Genomic DNA, 21,631 nt, shown 5'->3' with positions numbered 1-21,631 from the left:
CCGGCACATTCATCTACACCTGTATTAGCTGCACCAAAGGCATACCTAAGAATCACTGAATACAAGCACACCCCTCCAGTCTGAGGAGGTGTAGCATTGCAGGTTGAAGGACTACAGCATCTTTCAGCTGAATCAACAGCTTGATTTTTCAGCTTAGACAGTCTGTATTGAAATAAAGGACAGCAAACACGCTAACTCTAATAAGCTAACACACTGGGAAACCAGGTATTTCCCTGCTAGATTCTCTTCAGACTGGAATTAAGTCAGGTCTCTGAAGTCAGACAGGAGGGAGTTTTGACTTGCAAAGTGCTCCGAGGCTGACAGCGGTTTTGTGATGTACTACTGTGCAGTTATGTGTGAAGAAATTTATCGCTATTAGATGGGGCCTTAGAGCTGTGCAGGGAGAAGTTATAGAAGACACTGCTCAAGAGTGGAAAGAAGAGGAAGCCAAATGAAAACTGAGGGATTTTTGGCAGACTTCAGAACGACAAGAGACCTCAGAGGAAGATCATTTATGTTTCCAGAGTCATGTCACCTCCTTGTCTGGCTTCAAAATACATTAGTATCAGTAAATCAAATCAGTGTGTGCTCTCCCCATAAGGACATAAAGGGAAATTTTGTCCCAGTTGAGGCCGGATGGGCCTGCAGTTTGAGGCAGTGCATCAACACAGCTTGGATCTCACACCTCATTTTGACAGAGCTGCTGTTGTTTTGAAACGTCAGCCAGGTTTCTTTTTAAGAAATCATCTGTCTTAACTTTATAAGCTGTGGCTGATGGTTAAGCTATAAAGCTGACATTCTCGATTGCTCTCCTACTTACAATTTTAAACACCTCACTTTCTAGTACTCTGCTACTGTTAAGACTAACCTTGTGTGACAGCTTATGAGCTATAAAGCTGCAGGAAAATATCAAAAGGTACTCTTCTTCTAAAGACTCACACACAAGACACCTGTAAGCTCTAGTAACTGTCCTGGCCCCTAAAATTGGGCCAAGTTCTCATTTTATTTGCAGTGGCCACCACTAGCCCCTCTGACCAACCCATGATTCAGGGCACTCTGCCAGTCTTTAAGGGGGCTGGTTTTGCAGAAGAGGTCGTCTTTCAGCTGCCCCCTTGCAAGGTCCCATCAGTCGAGCTGGGGCTATGCTATAAGGTGCGCTGCCTCAGGGGGAACAGCCGCACCGCACTATCAGCAACGCGCAACAACGGCTTAGCTCGCATTTCTGGCTTAGCTCGCATTTCTGGCTTAGCTCGCATTTCTTGAGAAAATCTCCATACTGCGTTCTAAATCAGGCAAGCAGGAAGCAATGCGGCAGGACTGGATACAGCACACACAGAGCTGTGCCTTTGAATGTCCCCAAGCCAAACAAGTCCCCCTCTCTCCTCCCCAGCTGCAGTCCCTGCAAGGGGGCAAGACCAGAGTATTCACTGAGCCCCACATGAGGATAATGGCTTTTGTAAGTTTTAAGAGAGTCATGGGTACAACCACAATCTTGGAAAAGCCTATCAGGTTAAGTACAAGTGCTCTGCTGCACCTTCCCAAGCCAGAGGGCTTAATAATGTAAGTGCTTAGGATGGGTGCCCAAACACTGTGTATCTGCAATGCCTCTCCCTTGGCAGGCTGACAGGTGGGCTGCCTCCAGCAAGCCAGCGCTCCCTCCTGTGCCGTAACTTGTCTCCAAGAGGAGGAAAGCCAGCACACCAACCGCTGGAAGGCTATCACCCTGCTGAGAGGCCCTATGACCCAGGGAAAGCATCCAAATTCCAAAAGGGACTTACACTTTTGGCAGCTTCTCCTTGGAGCCAAGGGGACAGCGGATTGCTCTCCTGGACGGAGCGATTACTGTACCTGTTCCAGCCACTTGAACAAGCCGCAGAGCGGGAGGGATCATCCTGATTGCAGAGAGGCATAAAGCTGCCAGTCACCACCACCCTCTTGCCCCTGGCTATCCCAAGGGCTTAAAGCAAGTGCTCATTTTATACAGCCTGGAGAACGGAATGGCAAAGCTGAATCCATCTTACATCTTCCCAAAACAGCAAATTCTAGAACAATTGACAAAATACACACTCACCGACATACATGTTAATTTTACTTTCCGTCCTTGGGACCAAACACTACGCGTTGCTAACAGCAGCTGGCTGCTGCTGCGTACACCCTTTCTCCTGCTGGGGATGGGACAGTCTTCCTGCATTCAAGAGGCAGGGCCCAACCACTTGCTTAGCAGCCAACGCAAATCACTCCTCACCTCCATGGAGGATACACAACTACAGGATTACAACTTTCATGAAGATGAAGAGGGAGGTGAACTGTCCCACTCTAGCCTGGCCCTTCCTTACCATCTACTCTCCATTTTTTCACATTCCCCTCCCAACAATGAAAATGAAGGGTGGGAAGGACAGTCATGACAACCCTGGATAAAGCAAGCAGCCTACGTAGGGAGGAGCCTACTCCTCTTTTCTCCTCCTCCCTGTAAAGCACCCCAGATTGTTGCTGACCTGAGTACTTATCCTCTGCCTCAGGCAACCTCTACGCTTAATCTGGAGCTGCATGACACCTCCAGAATTATGCTTTGCTCCTGTCCTGGGCAGCAATTCTACCCAAACAAGTGAGGCAGAAAATGCAGGGAAGTATTACAGCTCTGAGCAGGAGGGCAAAACACATGCCACTGAAGACACACAGTCAAAGGGAGCTCGCAAGCTGCCGCTGCGTTTCCTACATCAGTACATGAGCACTCTTTCCACAGAGAAACTGCTGGGAAGGATACAAAATCCTTCTTCCCCAGGCCTGCAAAGTGCTGGTGCTCAGGCATGAGAGCCCGTAGCCCAGGGGAGGGTCAGCACGTCTCACCTGGAGCTGACTGAGAAAAGGAGCCAGGATCCTTGCAGGAAACCTTCCCATTTTTGCCCTTCAAAGGGAAGGGGTGTCCCAACCTATTCTTGGGAGCCCTACTCGGCACCTCATTTCCCCCATCTGCAAGAGCCACATCACACTGCAGCCCTTACAGAACCTGAGAGGGCAGTCCCAAAGCCTGAGCTCCTCCTTGAATATGGGCCAGGCACGCACAAGCAGCCCGCGAATCTGGATACATCCCATCTGACTTGCAGAGACATCCGAGTCCCAACATAATCTGGACACAGCACAATTTGGAATATCTTTAAAGATCACTTTGAGAATCTCACCTACAGCAGATACTGTAACATCATTTCTGTGAGATGCTGTAATTTCTGTCATCAATTTCTGTTACCTGATTGAATGCACAAGATGAATTATCAGAGGTAAATACATCTCATTCAAGCTTCTGGGGTGTTTTTAGTTTGGCTTCTCCAGAACTTTTGTGCTTTTGTGGCAGAAAATCACCAGGTGGGAAGCACACCACACCCCTCCACTCAGTCTGTTTACACTCTCACTCATTCAGTTTGATAGACAACTGTTTTTCCAATTGACCCTTAATACCCGTGGCTCAAGCACACGGCCCAAGCAGAAGAAAGGTAGTGAAGCGTTAAAGGCAGACAGCACCTTCAGGGTTGAGGTGCCTGTCCATGCAGTCCTTCGAAAGCAGGAAAGATGAGATCTCCTGCTGCTTTTCTGGCACCAGGTTGTGGTTCACGTTACCCTGCATCACCAGTTCAAGCTTTTTTCCACTGCAGTTCTAGGCTTTTATTTACACAGTGACTTGGCAAACGACTCTGTAGCCTATCTTTACAAAGCCTTCATATTTTGCATAGCATCCCAGAAGCGGCCCAGAAAAGCAGAGTCAGGGCAGACAAGAGAAACACTTACACAGTCAAATCTCTAGAGCTTTGCGGAAGACATAGGAGAAAACTACAAATAACCCTATTAAACTCACATGCTGTTCTAGGACAAAGCAGAACAGGCACCTCAGCACAAAAAGTAAAGGACTACTTGAAAAGCTGCAAGCACATTAAAACACTGTACTTCTACTTACATCCTGCAACACACACAGAGGTAAAATGTCTGCATGAAAAGACAGCAGGCTGCTGAGTAGATGCAGACAGCTCATCTTAGCCAAGTGAGGCGAACAGCACAGAATCTGACAGGGCTCCAGCAGAAGCACCTGCTCCTGGGGTACTGTGGGTCCCTCCCCACAGCACCCACACCACTGCTGAATGCTTCTGGAGCAACTACTTGCCAATGAAGAATAAAGCATTGAAGTTGCAGCCTGCTAAGAACACGTAGATCAGTTTATGCACGCTCCGCTGTTACCTATGGCCAAGGATGACATTCACATACATGCAAGGCTCTGAACAGTACACACCATGCCCATAGGCCACACATCTGGAGGACCAATACTAACAAAGACTGCACAGATTTGACATGGCTGCAGCTTCTCAGAACCCAGCGTCAGTCTCACTGCACAGTTTCAAGGTGAACCCTCGCAAAAGTAAAGCTGAATTCAGTCAACAAGCTACATGGAAAAGCCCAATGTTTTACAATGACAAGATCCGACTTGTACGACCCAGAAACACCTTGTGTTCCTTCCTCCATGAGGACAATGCAACACTGGCTTGTGTTATGAAGCATGACTTTAGGCAAGTCACTTCAAGAACAAATAACAAAAGCCTTCATTAAACAGAGAAAGATTGACCAAAGCTAGCAAGTCACCTGGAAGTGCTTCTCTGTCAGTACAAGATCTGCCAAGAGCCTCCACTAAAAATTTCCAGGCAAGGCAATGAAATTTCAGGCAAACTATAAAAGATTTAGCAAACAAAAGCATCCAAGTGTAAGCACTACGCAGCCAATAAACACCATTATCAGATTCAGTGCCTATCACAGATCAGCAACTCATAGATTATAACAGATGTCAAGTCAATTCTCTAACAAGTGGTTAGAGCAGAGAAACCATCACTGATAACAGCAACACACTAGGAGGTGCAGAGCTGAGTATCCATTTGTATTAAGTATGCATCGTTTTATGGCTGAAAGCCCTACATCAGTCCTCCAAGTCACAGCTGCTGGTCTCTGCATTTTCTCAAGGCAGTCACAAGGGGCAAGTGGACTGCATGCTCCCAGGGACAAGGAATTTGTCTGTTGTCGTCTGCCTAAGGTCACAGGAAGAACCAAATCCTCCTATTAACAGTATTCTTTTAACAGAGCCAACAACATCCCAAAACATTTACCATGGAAGTATCTGACAGCAAGCACTGGCTCCTCTAGACAACGCAATTTCTTACATTGCCGACATACCCTTCACTCTTGGTAGCTGGGAGCTGCTTCTTCAGAGTTTCTTTATCTTCAGCTTTCAATATGCTGAAGCCCAGGAGCTGAGTGGCTCCATATGCTGGGAGGAAGCCCAGCTCCGCTCGGCGGCTCACAAAGCAGTCCGGGTGGTACCAGTTATCTATCATTCCCAGCTGCGGCTTTTCAGGATGCACCATCTTCTTGGAAATCCGGATCTGGCCCTAAGGTAGATTGAAGTGACACAAGAGCAACTGTTAAGTCATTCTAGGAGGAGCAGGATGTTAACAAGTTACCAACATGATGCTTCCTAAACACCTGTAAAATAGCAACAGATCCTCTAGCAAAGCCTGCAACTTTTGTTTGAGTCCCTTCACTGCACTTCCTCTGCTTTCTTCAATATTTTTTCTAGGTTGGAAAAAAACCCAGCTTCTTAGGTAATGTTCTGTTCAAAAAACAGTCAAAACAGGTAATCCTGTAGCCTTTACTCCAACTCCCAGTAAGCTCGAACAACCAAAACTAACATGACCAAACCCCATACAGACAACTGAAAAAATTAACTTTATGTCCCTACCACTCAAGCATCTCTGCTAGCATGATCTCACCCCATCTTATTACAAATTACTTCCCAGATGCCCAAAAAGTAGTTGTTTTAGGTGCTTTTAGACTGCAATACTTCATGTTCCAACAAGGAAATGTCTACACAACAGTCACCAATGTTCCTGCAGATACAAGCATACCAGCACTGGTGTTTGGCCCTTGCCAGCTTTACCCAACTGGCAGGTCTATCCACATCTATCAGAGGCTCACAACCTCATTTGCCAACTGGCTTTAAATGCAGAGCACCAAGACACGTTCATCTACAGGGCTGCATTGTTAATTAGCTGCACCACTGTTTCTGTCTGCTTTCATGGAGTTAATATGGATGCATGGCACACAGAGCTGGCCTGGCTGAGGAGGAGGAAGAGGCCAACACTCCCGCAGTGCTGCAACAAGCAGGAAAAGCTGCAGTTAGTGGTGGCTCTCTTGCCACAGACATGCTGGCGAGCGGTGTTCCAGCCTGCTCTAAGACCCAAGTGAAAGGAAGCATCAGCAGGTTTGAAGCCCAGGCTACAATGCCTGAGGGATGCCTTTACTGTCAGCTGTCCAGGACGCAGCTGTTCCTCAGACACAGAAATGCAGCCCTGCAAGTGCTTTCCATATGCAGGACATAGAAACCAATTTTTAAAGGCACTGTTTGAATTGGAAATGGTGGGAGAGAATACAAGAGAGAGAGAGAACAAAGGAAAGCTTTCTACCTTTTCTATTTTCTGTTCACAGCCTTTGCAAGTACTTCTGTTAGACTTGGCATATTCTGCAGCAAAGTCATTTAGGCTCTTGTCAGGCTTGCCACCTCCTTCCTGTTCTCCTCCTTTTCCTGGAGTACAAAGCAAATACAGAGTTTGGCTTTTAAAAGCATTCCCTTATTTCTTATTCTCTGCCCCAGCAACTCATCTGCTGAGAATATGACCACAGAGCAAGACAAGCAGTCCATGCTCAAAAGCACTTTTAAAATAAAGAGCTCCATAAACAGCCAAGAAACAGTTTTATGGGACCACTTATTTCATGATTTTAAAAGACTTTCAAATGTGCACAGAACTGACCCTTTCTACTTCTTTCCTGAAAGTAGTGTGAAGTGCAATCTACCTGAAGACCTGACTGTAACAGGGGTCACAAAGAGCTCTGCTTCAAAGCAGAACTCCTCTTCCCAACTGCCAGTTTCCTTTTATTTCTTTTGTTACTACATTTCAACAGACAAACAATAATCTAAAACTGCCCAGCATCACCACCAGTGGTGAGTTTAGTCTGATCTGTACTTAGACCCTTCCCACTTGCTCCTCAACTCACTTGCTCATCGTGTAACAATTCCAAAGAGCCACCATAACCATACGTTGCAGTGAAGGTACCATTAAAACAACATATTACAACAGCATTTGTTAAAGAACAAAATACACCTATCATGATAACAAGAAATATTTGGCAATACATCTGCCACCTGACTTGTCTTTTTCCCTTGTTGATTTAACACGCTGGATCATACTGCCAGCATCCTAGCCCTGGAGTACCGAGATGCCACAAGGAATCCTTCTGACATCACTTGCTGAAGGGACACAGCAAAAAAATAACCACAACAATAGCTTGAGAAGAGGGAGCACGGTTGCAGCTGGAGCTCCAAACACCAGAAGACCTCTGCTTACCTCCTCCAGGGCCGCCAGTTTCAATGGCTTTTTTGATTTTCTCCTGATCTTCCCACCGCAGCTCAGGGAAGCCATCAATGTCTGCATGGGACACAATTCGAGCCCGCTTCCAGAAGCAGCTGTAGTGGTGCCAGTGAGGGACTTTGCCATCAAACATGGGTGACTAGGAAGAAAGCACATTAGGCCAAGATGAAGTGACTCAGACAGAATCAAGGGGAAAAAAAAACCCAGGATGAAACAGAGTACCTGGGTAAACACGAGTAATTTCTTTTTTTTAAATTAAGAGATGGATACTATTTAGGACAAAGTCTAAGAAGAAAATCTGATATGACAGATGAGCTGCTGGAGATAGCTCCCAAAGGGAATAGATGTGGAAGGAGCATTTGCCTAGCTTAACCAGTTCATCTCCTCACTGCTTAGCTTGTTTTACTCAAAACAGAAAGGTCACAGCCTCAGCGTGGCTGTATCAACCCTGAGCAGACAAGGAGAGGTTTATTCTCTATGAGAATCAGACCATCTGCAGGCATGAGCAAAGCAAAACAGAGGTTGTGGAAAGAGCAACACGAGTAACAGCACATGGCTCATCTGCTACAAACTCCTTTGAGACTGCTGCAGCGCAAGAGGTTGGCTTTGCTCTGCAGGACCTCCAAGTGCAACGCACAATCCCTTTGAGAGATGCCTCTCAAGCAAAACATCCATGCCCTCCTGGGTAGCGCATCACCAGGCACAAGATGACTGTGGTCTGAAGAGATTCCTCAGGAGACTGCAGGAGGCAGAAGCAAAATTTAAGAGAAACATCAGAGCCCAAGAAAGTCAGAACAGAAGCATCACCCACATCCTCCCCAAAGCGCAGCTCCTGTGTGCCCTGCCACACCAGCCTCATCGTGGAAGTGCTCCACTCATTTATGACTCAGACACATTAAGTACCAACCTGGCATCATTCCAGTTACCTATCAGATAAAATAAGTGTATAGTGGTTTGGCTCCAAGAAATGCATGCAAACAACCGCTGTGCTAATAATAGTCAGTATCGTATAATTATTACTACTGACGATACAGAACTAATGACCTAGGAAACCGTTCTACATATTCACCCACCAACAGGAGGGAGATCTCCAAGCTGAAAACAGCAGCAGAAAGTTTCTCACATGAGCAGGAAGGCAGAGGAAAGGGCTTTAAAGACCACAGCGTGCGACTAGGAGAGCTGGGAGCCCCAGTTACAGCTAACCATCAACCAAAAGTGTAAGAGAACATTTATATTTCCAGCTGGACTCATCCCACAAGCCAGGATTTGGATTGCCCAGTTACCCTCACAGCAACCACAGCCACACAGAAGCCACCCCGGGGTTGCTCACAACATGTCTGGAAGTCATACACAGCTCTGGCACTGGAAGCTGGTCACCCCTGAGCTCTGGGCTCGTGTTTGGAGTTTTCCTGGAGGACTCCTCATGGCTCCGTCCCTAACACAAAGGCTTTGGGGGCACAAGGCACTGGGGTGCATGGAAGGGGGCAGAGCTGGCTCAGTCTTTAAGACAACCATGCAAGCAGTGAGTTAAGATCTCCGCTACATGCGGTTGTGCACCTGGAACATTACTTCCCTCTGTGTGGGAAACACAACCTCCAGGCAAGCTAGACCTTGTTTACACAACTTCTCTCAGTTCACCTATCTCTAGAGCACAGTTTCCTAAACAAACTATGGAGAGACTCACTTGCTTTCACATCGCACATGCAAATAACAGAAACCACTCAGTTCTACCTGGAAGCAAAAGTCAAAGCCATGCTGGTGCTACAGAGCCTGGGTGTCCACCCAGTGCTAAACATCGAGCATTGCATTGTCATTCAGAGCTCTTCACTTGAAGAGCCATAACAAAAGGGCGGATTTAGTTTAAAAGGCACCCAGCTAAGGACTTGCTCCAGGCCTCCTTTTAATTTCTTCTGCATAATTTGCAAAAGACCTTGGTGCACAGAATGCAATGCAGAGCAGAGACTGCTCTGCAAGGGATTTCCCCAAGAGGAAACAAGAGGCCTGGGTGCTCAGGTGAAATTCAGACCTTTTTTGGGGGGATGCTCAGCTGCAGGGTATGAAAAGCACTCTGCTGGCACAAAAACTGGCAGTGAGGAGGGGGAGCCCTTTGCAGAAGACTGCAAATATAAGAGGTTGTGGGGAAAAAAAATAAAACTACAAGCATTTGGTGAAAGACCAGAAGTTTTGGGGAGATGGTTGGCTCAAAGGCAGTGGTTCCGTGAAGGATGCCGTGATCCCAGCTGTTCCCCTCCCAACCCTACAAAACCAAAGACAGTCCCTGAACTAAGTAAGGCACGCTGCAGTCCCACAGGCCCCCGTGCTGGGGGAAGGCCAACCCGCCCCACACCAGCTTCAGCTGCTGGGGAAGGCAGGAAGGGGTAACGGACGTGAGGGAACCGGAGAAGCAGCAGCCGGAGCTGGGTGGGGGGAAGGAAAACAGGCACCTCCAGAGAGCTGCCGAGGGCAGCAGGAGAAACAAAAGAGAAAGGCAACGGGAACACGTGCGAGCACACGCCAGCTCGGCCTGCACAGTTAAGCATCCTTCCTATGGGACGGAGGCTCCGGGGAGCAAAAGCAGAGGCAGTTATTTCCTTTCCACGGCACCAGCGCCTGTCTCCAGACCTGCCCCGGCAGCCAGGCACCCCCTGCGGGGAGCCGAGCCCCGCGGCAGCCCGGGCGAGGGGCGGCTGCAGGCGCAGCCTCTCCCAAGGGCACGGCCGCCAGGGACTGCTCCTCAGGCGGCTGGGAGCCACAGCACCCATCTGCAGAGCTTTGCTCTAGCGTTCACACCCCACGTCCTTGCCAGCTTTCCATAAATAAACACATATGCATTTGTTTATCTTACGCGAGACACAGCGAGGCACATCCAGTCCAGCCCGCTGCCCATCCGCACCACCCGCACGATGCAGGTGCCTTTCCATCTCTCCTGCTAGAGATTGGTTGAAGGCCCACAGCCTGGGAAGAAGACAGCTCTTCCCACCCCGAGCAAAGCCTCCGCTCCACCTGTCCTGCCTGCAGCCAGCCCCGTTCCCTCCCCACCCTCCCACTGCAGGGCAGGGTCCCACGCCGGCCACCGCGGCGGTGGGGTCTGTGCGCCCCCCGCCCTCCAAGGGCTCTTCCCTTCCCTCTGAAAGGAACCCGAGCAAGCCTCGACCCCAAAACGCAAATAATTTGAGGCCAGCTAAGAGCAAAACATGCCTCCGCCACCAGTTCAACTCCGTGTCGCGCCCGCAGCGGGCAGCCAGCTCCGAGACCCCCAGCTGCCGCAGCGTGCCGCCCGCGGGGGGGCGGCGGGGAAACCGCTGGGCTGGCCGCGGCCCCCAGCGCCTCTCGGGGCTCGGATTTTCTGTCTCGTATGCAAAGCAGGCACCAAACGGAGATTCCCCTGCCCCGCCGCAAGACACCCCAGGTGACAGACACTTGCCAGGGTACAGACAAGCTGAGCCACCAAGCTCGCCCCCCCCGCTGCCCCGCTCCCTGCCCGCCATGACAACAAAGAGCCTCTGTGCGCGCCCCCGGGCCGCCCCCTCCGCTAAGGCGCTTGGCGGTGAACTTTGCACCGTCTCGCCTCCGCACGCCTGTACAGCCCGACGGCGCCGGCCCCCGCGGGGAGCAGCGCCCACCCGGCCGCCCCGCAGTGGGGCGGGAGACCGGGGGCGGCCCGAAGAGCTGTGGGCTGGGGCGCTCCGGGCGCCGGCGCTGCTGCACAGACCGTAGGGAGCGGCAGGCGAAAGCGCCGCTGCTAAAAATAGGCTGCGCTCGCCCCCGAGGCGGCGGAGAGACGCACGGCCGAGGAGCTCCGGCCCGCCGCGGCGGGCACAGGGAGCGGAGCCCCGTCCCGGCCCCGCCGCCGCGGAGCCGAGCGGCCAGCCCGCCCCGCTGCCAGCCTGGGCCCAGCCACGCGGTACCTGCACCATGAGGGCCAGGCGCAGCGAGTCCTTGGCGATGCTCTCGCCGCACTTCTTGCAGGAGGCGCGGCCGCTCTTGGCATACTCCGCCCGGTACAGCTTCTCCGCCGGCTCCGCCATCGCTGCCACCGCCGCCGCGGAGACACCCCGCGCCGCGCACCCACCACTCCGCGCTCCCCCCGCCACCGCCCGCGGGAGAGCTAGCCGAGCGCCGAGCGCCCACCCCCGTCTCAGCGGCCGGCCGGATCTGCCGCTCGGGCATCGATTCGGCACGCCTGGCGGCGGCTGGAACGTTCCGGTTTGGTACGGTGTATCAATGGGGGGCGGCGCGCGGCGGCGGATCACGTGGTGGCGGTGCGCCCGGCCCCGCGCGCTCCCTCGGCTCCCCGCCCCCGTCCCCGCTCCCGCGGCGGCCCGGGCGGGGAGGGGTCGCCGGTTCCCGGCCCGCACCGAGGACAGGCTGTGTCCCCCCCCGGAAAGCCCTCGGGAGAAGGCAGCCGGCGGCTCGCGGTGCCTCTGCTGCAGCAGCGCTGGTCTGAGCCCATCCCGTCCCGCTGCAGGGGCGGCCGCGCACGGGGGAATAGGGCCTTCGGTTAAACGCGGAGCGCAGCCGGCCCCGGGCCCGGCCCGCAGCGCCCCGGCAGCTGCCGCGGAGGGGCGTAAATACCCCCCGGGACACGCAGCGCCCGGCGTTCTGCCCCGGCAGGTGGGCCCCGGGAGCCGGCCCCGGGAGCCGGCCCCGGGGGCACCCACCCGGTCCGCCGGTGGGCAGGGACGGGGTCCCTGTGTCCCCGTGTCCCGCCGCGCTGGTGCCGCTGCTCCCCGGGTGGCGCCTGCTGCAGAAAGGGCGGGGGGGACCTGTGCCTGGCAGCTGTCCCTCAGGTCAGCTCGCCCCCAGGCTCGGGATAATAGCACGGAGGCTGAAGAAAGCAAAAAAGAGCAATTCGACTAATCAGATCCTGGCTTTTTTCTCCTACAGGAGGTAGTATCCTCTAGGATCAGCAGAGGGCATTGGTTCTGTAGCTTCACTGGAGAAAGGAAGAGAGCACCGAAGTTATTCCGAACCCTTGCTAAGTATTTGTCATTAGTTTTATAGTGATTCTCGAATTGGGGTCCCACTAAAGCTGGATGTTCAGTCCCGGGTGGGCTTGGGACACTCACAGGTGTCGGTTGGAGCTGCATGCCGGCATCTCGGCAAACCTGTACGGGCTGGGATGTTACCACACCTCTCGTCTGGTACTCTTTCCATCTCTCAGGCTGTCACACATTTGCTATAAAGCTACGCAGCGTTTCCCTTTACAGTGAGCCCTCCAAGAGCCTACAGACTCCCGGTGTGCCAGGGATGAAAGGCTGCGCCCTGAATACATCAGTCCAGATTTGGGGAAGGAGGAATAAAAAAACCATCTCCGTAAAAGCACTAGATGGTGCTGCGTACACACGGCTCCGTACTGATGCTCAATACAGTGTGGTCTTGGCTCCTAATTACTTCTTACAGGAGTTCTTGAATCAGACATGAGTGGTTCAGAGGCAGATCAGTGCAACACTAGAGAAAACCGAAAGATACCCCCACCCCCCTGCACCCTGAGAGCTCATCTAGATGGTCTGACCAGGAGCTGGAGATGGTTGCACCCCTCACTGCCTGACGTGTCTGCTAGGGGTTTTGCCCAATTTGAAGGTGAACAGCAGTGAAGTGTGGCATTGCATTCACCCATTTCAACAAACCTACTGCCACCCTGCTCCAACTAAGGTTTTCCAAGAGAAAAGCAGATTACACACAAACGAGGGTTGAGTTGCAAGACTTGTCCCGAGTCAAGTCAATGGCCTGTTTAACTTTGATCCTGCCTCTCCCAGTGACTGTCTGCCAGGAGCTGACATAAGAAAGGCCGAGCAAGCAGTACTTGCTCTCCCAAACATTTTCCAGCCTCCCGAGATTTGTGGCTTAGGGATTTCCTGCATGCCATCATCCTGGGGGGAATTTTTATTCCAAGAATTTTTCCAGTTTCTCTGAAAATACTCTTTTGTTTATATGGTATTTATTTATAGGTTTTGAGCAAAAGAGAAAGGGCTTCTTCTTAGTATTTCATCCAGCTGGGGCCATTTTCACTTCTAAGCAAAGGCTGCCCTGTCTAAATAGCAAAGCACTGCTCCATAGCCTGCAGCCTAGGGACCGGCACAGGATCTGTAAGACATCAAGTAGTAGTCTACAGAAGCATACACAGACATTCACAGGCATGCAAGCGTGAAAGCGAGCAAAGAAAGTGAATTAACAAATGGCTGTTTAAAGTTGACCCTATTTTTTTTTTTCAGTTGTGAATGCAAATCACGAATTAATACTGTACAAAATGGTGTTGAGTGAATTTTCCTTTTTGAAATGCATAGGTGTTCCTTCTGTATGAATGAGCTCAAACATGCTGCTTGGAAGGACCAAGCTCAAAGCTCTGGGTGCTTTGCCTTTTCAACCTTACTTTGAAAATTTGTACAGGAGTTTGTATGATTATAACCAGTGTAAGTCTTGCTTTGAAATGGGAATGTCTGTACAAAAATAATTACATTGTTATGATTCTTTTTACTGCAATGTAATTTCCTCGGTAGGCAAACTGTCATCTTGATTTGTGGTTGTGAGAGTTGCCAAATCACATTAATCCCTTTCATGAATCCATTGATCTCAACGGATCTGCCTCACTCTGCATCTTTGTTTCCCAGGTGTGACATGTGGATCACAACACATCCCTTCCCCTCTTCCTTCTGCCTCTGCAGTGGGTGACCAGTGAGTTAGTGCTCATGCAGGCCCCTCAGTAGCACAAACAGTGCTGAGGATGCTGTTTTGTTATGAAACAGAGAATGCTCTGGCAGCAGCTGTGAGAAGTGGCATCTGCAAGGCCAGTTTCCTGGGGGACCATCCCTTTAAGTAAATCTGGTATTTCAAGAGCCCTGGTATTTGGCTGCTGGGTTTTTCCACAGGCTGCAGCAGGAGCAGGGGCAGTTAAAGAGGGAAAGCTTTTTATGATCCCATGCAGGCTGTCTACCTCCCTTTCTAATAATAATCCCATCTCAGTGGACTGCTGACTTTTGAGATCCTGTTGGACGACAGGTGCTGCACAGACATGTGAGACCAATGGTTTGGTTTTCCTCTCTGTTACCAGAGCAGAAATCATGGATTACGGTACCAGGATGCTTAGAGATAAGGTTTGTTTATCTCCAAATACTGATGCTGAGATGCCAGACTGGTTGCTGGTGCTTGCCAGGAAAAACATGTATCACACATGCGACCATGGCTCCCATAGCTTGCTGTGCTATGGACAGGAGCGTAGGTGAGGAAGGGGATATAATTCAAGGGTCTAATTTGCAGGTTTCCCCATAATGTTAGGACATTTGGTATTTTTCTCAAAGACTCTATTTCTGGAGTCATGTGATTATATAGGAATCTCACTTATCTTTAGGATGCCCCCAGTAATTTTTGATCTCTAGAGGCAAATCCCAAGAAAACAGCAAAGAAGAAAAGAGCAACCCAAGAAACGCCAGCTCTGACAGTTGTGTCTCATGATGTGAAACTCAATGCCAAGCATTCAGGTGCCTGGCTTGTGACTTCAGGGCACCACAGAGAATTGTCTTTTCTTTTCCGGGCCATTTTGCATTAGATTCCTCTGAAAGCCAGAGGGAAGCAGGTCAAACTCCTGGTAGCAGGAAGCCATAAGATATCTCTTCAGTGTCACAGGACCAAATGCTTCCCCTCACATTGTGCTGACGGTACCCTGAGCACTAAATCTTACAGACTGTGTTGCTTTGGGCTCCATTTCTAACACATACTTGAGATACCTTCCTATAAGATTTCTACCCAGCTAAGCATCTCAGAAAGGGTGAGAAAATGTTGGACATACATAGGGAACATTATTGCTTATCACTTGTAGGGAGGAGAGTCAGAACTGTTCTTGCTCAAGTCTGGATTGTTGCTGGGGGAGGTTTTATATTATTTGATGTTTGATATTGGACAGCTCCAAGAGTTTTGCAAGAAAAACCTGTTCACTGCTGGGTTATCCTGTCCATATTGATTATCCACTTATTTCATGCCACTGCACATAATCAGTATGGCTGGTATCACTGTTTGCATTTAGGCAATGGGCTACAGGCAACTACTGCTGTGGCTCAGCTGTGCCTTCCTTGCTTATGTAAACGATCATCTCACCAAAACCAGTAAGACTATGCCAATGGGAAAGGGATACAAGATCATGTATCCCACATCTAACTGGGTGTCGTATTGTCTTTTCTTTCCATTGAAGAAAATCAGAGTGCTTACCTTCCTGTCTGAGGGTTCCAAAACCTGTTTTGAATAGCTTAATAACCTCCTATGGCTCCCCTCTCCTGGATGATAATTAACATATGCAATCTGTTAAACTGAATTTAGAGTGTTCCCACAGGGCAGAAGTGAAGTTTTGGTGCCCAGACCTGAGCCTTTCTCTGCAACTCTGCATTACAGACCAGCACAGAGCTCTCTGAGAAGCGGCTCTGATGGTTTCTCCATTCTTCAGAAAGCTTCCTTAAATAAACCTGTTTTTTCAGCTTTCCAGACGCCTGGAAAAATAGATGTCGGAAGAGGCAAGGAAGGAGGGGGTGACAGAGCAGAAGCAGCACTTCAGACTGACTGGGAGCTTAACTGAGGAGTAAATTCAGTGGTAACGTAACAGTGGCATGAATTACATATCCTGAATCTGGGGAAGATTGGAGTCTGAAGTCAGTGGCAGAAGCTGAGTGCAGCCATAGTTAGTGCTTGCCATAGTTAGTATCTGGCTGCTTGCCAGGCTCTGAGGTTATTCACTCTGACATTATCCCAATATAGGAAGGATTGCGCCATTATCCCTGTTTTACAGTCCCCATGTGGCAACCAAGACACAGATGCCTATTTGATGAAATTAGAGAGTGGGAAATTAAAAAAGGGTAAAAGGAAATTTGTTCTTATGGCAGGTTAATTAAACCACCGATTGGTCTACAGCCAAAGGCAGATGTTGTGACAAAGTAATACTGCATTTAGAGTTCTCCTAACTGCAAATGTTAAAAGGGACATAAAACATTGAGCTTTGGAGATTAAGCCCATACCTCATTAATGATGGTCATGAGGAGACCATCATTTTGGAAGAGAAGATCCTCAGTCTCAGCATGGGGCCCTCCTTTGAACTGCTCAGTCCAGTGAGTTGCAGATGGATGAGCGCTTGCCGAATGGGCACCTGTAGTCCGTTCTTGATTTCTGCTACCTGCCAACAAGAATAATATATCACATCCAAGCAAAAAGCAGATCTCGGGTCTCCCAGATCGTGGGCTAATCCCACAGCCATTTGGTCAGCCTTGGGCACAGTTCATGAAAAATTATGGCAAACTCTTTCTTGGGCCACTTTGTTACTTTTTTGTGTGGATGCTGCCCAGAAGCTTGTTCCCTGACCTGGGTTCCCAAGCACCATCTTTCCCCTATGTGGTGCAGTGTGGCTGTTAAGCATCCTGTCTGCATGGATGCCACTGGCAAGAACCTTTGCTGCCAAAAGAATGAAGCACCAGCTGCAACACTGGAAACATTCAAGAGCAGGAACCAGGAGAGAGAGTTGTAAGGTTCACAGATCTGTATGTGTCAGTCCCAAGCTTTAGCATTATGGAAAAGGAGTTTAGTTGAGGCTGTCAGTTTCCCCATCCAGAGCTCTAATCTCAAATACATCTTGTCTCCACGTAGGCTTGAAACCAAGCTGTGACTTGTGACTACAGCACCATGCTGCTCCGGCCCCATGGCAGATGACCCCGTGCCTGGGGTGGCAGATATCTGCCCTACCTGTATCAGCAGTATGGGCATCCTCTGGCCCAGCACAGCTGCCACAACACATACTGGGCAGTACGAGATACCAACTAGAGAGTCTGGATATGGGTCCCAGTCCGGGTTCTTGAAAATGAAAAAAGAAAAGCAGAAAAGAAGAGCCAGAGGGCTAAAAGGGACAGAGTGGCCAGTGACACCCTCAGCAGTATTGCACTATATAGGCTACAGAAGAAAATTATATTTCCACTGTCTTGTGCATGCTTTGTGGTGGATTCAGGCTGCACAGGTCAATAGGCCCCTTCCACAGATACCACCTGCCTCTGAAACAAATCCATCTTTGAAACGGCAATTTCTTACAGCATCCTGCATTCTGTTAAAAAGCAGTGAAACTGCATATGGAATTGAAACATGCCAAGTTACTGACCCAGCTAGTCCCTCCCTATAAATTATGGAAAATCTAAATCCCATCTGATTTTGATGGACACAAACAGTTGAGACCTTGCTTTCTCAGCCCAGCTGGAGACAGACTTGACTTTGCTTTGCTTGTACCCACGCTGGCTCTGTCAGGCAACGGCCGGACATGCGTTTGTTCAGATGCTCTGTAGTTCTGCCCAGGTGAGCAGTAGGATGTTTTTTCAGGTCTTTAAGCACCCACTATGCGACTGATTCCAGTAATTCATTAAGTGCAACAAATGAGTGGTGACAGTGGAGGTTACACTGCCCCATAATTATCTCTCTTGCCTCTTGATGAGGGGGTTTCCTGTTACACTGGACAGACCTGTCCTCATGGCTCCTCTTACAGGCTCACTTCCATTCTCAGTTGCCTTCAGACACAAACGTGTCTTGTTCCAGAAACTTTTTATGCTCTTTTTCCTCAGTTGCCAAAAATTTGTAAAATGCTTCCTATCTACAGGATCCCCCCCCAGGTTTAGCCAAGAGCTCAGCATTGCTTACGCTCATTTAGAAGATTTCTGCCTGGGTCATAACTTGGTAAAAAGCCAGTCTAACTCCTCTGTCATCAGCTGGTTTCAGAAAACTGTGAACTGCTTGTATAAAATGCCACAAAAAGGAGCACTGACCATCTATCTAATCAAGTTTGCTTTCTGAAGTATTTCTCAGTTCTGACTACTACAGTCACACAAGTTCATGTCAATAAATATCTCCAAGTATGGATTTTATCTTGACAGTTTTCTTTTAAATTGTGTATTCCTGATAGGGAATCTTAATCTTCCTTTGTGACTAACAACTGTTAGGGGGTTGCTTAAAGGATAATTGCTTTCTTTGTCCTAATAAAAATTAACTTTTTTAAGGGCATCTGATGCATTCATGGATCTGCAAAATATTCAGCCACTAATTTAGGTGCCTTGCATTTATTCGGGGTTCTAATTCTGGAAATCCCATTTACACAATTTACTCTGCAGTGATCACACAGAGAAGGAAGGCTGGAAGCAGAACCCAGGAGTCCTGATGTCTGCTCTCCTGATCTGGGAGAACAATGTCAACACTGAGTACCCATGCTTCAGTGTTGCTCTAATTAGAGCAAGCCAGGTGCAATCAGATTAACTTCATTTGCACTGTGTTTGTAGAAAAAATACATAAAGCACATCAGAGAGCTAAAGCATATAGGACAGTGATAATATATGGCATAAATTAAAGAAAGCAATGATGCAAGTGACTTGATAAATACATTAGTCCAGCCAAAGGCAACACATTTCAGAGGAAGATGTTAGTTTTCAGTAAAGCTGCAGCAATCTCTCCAGCTACTATGTGAACTTTACAGAGGATTAGCAGCCCTAGAAACCGAAGTCCTCTCTTCACTCATAGAAAAACTGCATGAGGGCAGTACAAGGCCAGTTTTGCCATCAGCACATCTTATTTCTGGGCATACTGACCTCTTGATAGGGGTAGGAGGGGAACCAATCCACTTCTTTGCTGAGGTTGCAGACAGCCAGAGCTGGCTGTGCCATTGGTGCCCAGAAGTGGACACATCCCTTCTGCAAATGAGCTGAGGCCAGGTGCCCACTTCATGACGCTTAGTACATGTTCAGCTGCTGGTGGCTAATTTTGGATACAATCAACTTTCAATTACCTATGGGGAGCTTCCATGGTGCTGACTTCCTGCAACACCGCTGGCTACGATCCAGTGCTGTGGAGGGTGATGCAGAAGACAAGCAGCTCTTGTCTGCCTTGATGCAGTGACAGTGGCTGCTGTGGCTGCAAAGAAAGCAGCTTTGGCATTTCTCAAAGTAGAAGGTTCCAAGTTTGCTCACCGGGTCTTGTTTACAGGTACTTTGCTTTATCCCTGCTTTTGCTCTGTCTGAATAAGGGAGTTATTCCCGCCTGCCCCAGAGTCAGCTTTGGCAGAGGTCTCATTGCTATTCTCAGCCTCCTCAGGTCATGTCCCCTCTGCTGTGTCAGTCTGATCGCACGGTCTACAGTTACATTTCAGAAACTGCTTTTGGAAAGCATGGTCCTCCTTTACAGTGTCTCTTTAACAGGATCAGCCAGTTGCAAGGACCAGTGTCAAGGCTGAGGCCAGTAATCCTCTGTTTCATTAAAGGACCAACAAATCAATGACCTCTGTGAGAGATCCTGGAGCCCTATGGTCTTCCTCTTTCGAGGGCTGCATATGTACTTGCTAATTTGTTGTCATGTGCATGCTTATCTCAGTGGCTGCTCATTAAGTGAGACCCATTATGATTACTGCTGATGGGAAAAATGCTCAGACCCCCCACTGAACTGAGTCTGTAGGAGTGAATAGGATATGATAACTTTTGTTATCTCCTTTCCTAACATCAAGAATTCAGTGACCAAACCCAGCAGGGAACATGTAGCAAGGAATTTGCATTTCCTAGCCAAGGCAAAGCATATGGAAATCAATTATCTAGGGCATGAAACGCTCATGGTTCTCCCAAAGGAAAATACTGTTTAGTTTAATCATTCTGCAACTAGTCTTAATTAGTTATCATGCGTCATATTTCTAGTCACATCCACAGGAACTAAAATAGGCCAGTATATGACAGCGTATGCTTCCGAGGACAAAGTTAAAAAAACCCTAAAAATAACAGCACTATGGTTTACACCAGCTTTCATATAGTGCAGCTTTCATACCGCGTCTCTGTTTTGGCCACCTGACACCTTCGAGGTCAGAGAATCCTGGCCAGGAAGGACCCTGTCATGAAGCAGCCCCACACAGTTGCTCCTACTGCACAGTCCAGTTAAGCACACCGAGCCCAGAGCTGCTCCGAGGAAGTTTGGTGTCAGTTGTGCTGGTCACAGCCAGTCTGCAGTGCCTGGCACATGGGTGCAGAGAGCTCACGCAAGGGCAGGTGATGGTGGTGCCATGGTGAAGCAGCCAATGCCATTGCTATATATCAGCAGTTCTGCTGGCCGTACTGCTGCTGCTGCGGTACCATTACTGAAACCAGATGATGAACTGTAGCCCTGCTGCCAAAAGAGGCACTGAACTTTTTCTCCAGTGCCTGTGTGGTTAGTGGCATGTACTTTTTTATCTGCTATAAGGAAAATTAAGACCTTTAGACTGATGTATCCTCTAGTTTTCAAATGTCACTGTTAAAAAAAAAAAAAAGGTGCTAGCAAAGCTTTCTGCCTTCCCTAGTTCTGACCCAGCAATGTTTCTGAACTCATTCACGTGCATGGGTCTTATATGCCTGTCTAGAGTTAAACATACACTTAACATGTCTTGTTGGATTCTTACGCCTGATGCCCAACACATATTTTCTCCATAACTTTGTATTACACAGTTATCTATTGAGGTGACACTAGCACCCAAAAGTGTAAGCTTCAACAGATGAGAGTTTCTATAGCTCTTCAGACAGTTGAGGGGACAGTTCCCAAGAGACCTCTTTCTTACAGTTCTTTAAGGCTTCCCGTTTCACAGAGGTTACCTATGATCCCACATTGCTGCCATTGCCATCAGGTGACCAATGCAGTGAGCCAAATTCAGAGCTGACCTTGAAGTCTGAATACACTGACAGTATTACAGCCTTTTACTCTGTCTTTGGCTTTGAATCATTACGCAACCAGTTTTGAGGGGATCTGTATTCCTGAGGGGATCAGCACATATCAAATCCACCTGAAAGGACAAAGGGCCATCTTGGATGTGACCACCACAAAGTGTTTGGGCACTCACAGGCTCTTCAAAAGAAAATTGGACAATTTATTTGGAAACTTGTTGAAGGGGGTTTTCCCTTTGGCTTTTCTTAGTGACAGATCTGTGCAAGGCTCTGAACAATTTTTGACTCTCAGATCAAACATGATTTTTGAACGTTTTTGTTCCTCGCTTAAAGGTTATCTGAACCAGTAGCTCAGACTAATTCCCCTGGAGTTGTAATATTTGAAGTCTCAGTCTGGGTACACATTCTGCAACTCTGCCCCCTTTTTTTTAACATGTCCCTAATTATTTTACTTGGGAGTGTTTAAAGAAGATGGAGCCAGACCCTTCAGAGAGGTGC

General features: G+C 48.9%; 1 protein-coding gene across 2 annotated transcripts in view; it reads right to left on the bottom strand.

Moving 5' to 3' along the window:
* PARP1 (poly(ADP-ribose) polymerase 1) overlaps nucleotides 1-21,631 on the bottom strand; it is a 65,297-nt gene that overhangs the window by 22,123 nt on the left and 21,543 nt on the right. The window contains exons 2-5 of one of the 2 annotated variants that reach the window (XM_056357370.1): nucleotides 16,457-16,611; nucleotides 7,434-7,596; nucleotides 6,495-6,613; nucleotides 5,206-5,420 (exon numbers count right to left, since the gene is read on the bottom strand). In XM_056357370.1, coding sequence (XP_056213345.1) covers nucleotides 5,206-5,420; nucleotides 6,495-6,613; nucleotides 7,434-7,596; nucleotides 16,457-16,474 — 515 coding nt within the window. In that variant the 5' untranslated portion in view covers nucleotides 16,475-16,611. Of the gene's footprint in view, nucleotides 1-5,205; nucleotides 5,421-6,494; nucleotides 6,614-7,433; nucleotides 7,597-11,365; nucleotides 11,556-16,456; nucleotides 16,612-21,631 lie in introns of those variants that run through there. The other variant, XM_056357369.1, reaches the window with a different exon arrangement.

Source organism: Falco biarmicus, chromosome 12 (genome assembly GCF_023638135.1).
Source record: "Falco biarmicus isolate bFalBia1 chromosome 12, bFalBia1.pri, whole genome shotgun sequence".
Classification (NCBI taxonomy): domain Eukaryota; kingdom Metazoa; phylum Chordata; class Aves; order Falconiformes; family Falconidae; genus Falco; species Falco biarmicus.
This window is presented reverse-complemented; position numbering and strand designations above follow the sequence as displayed.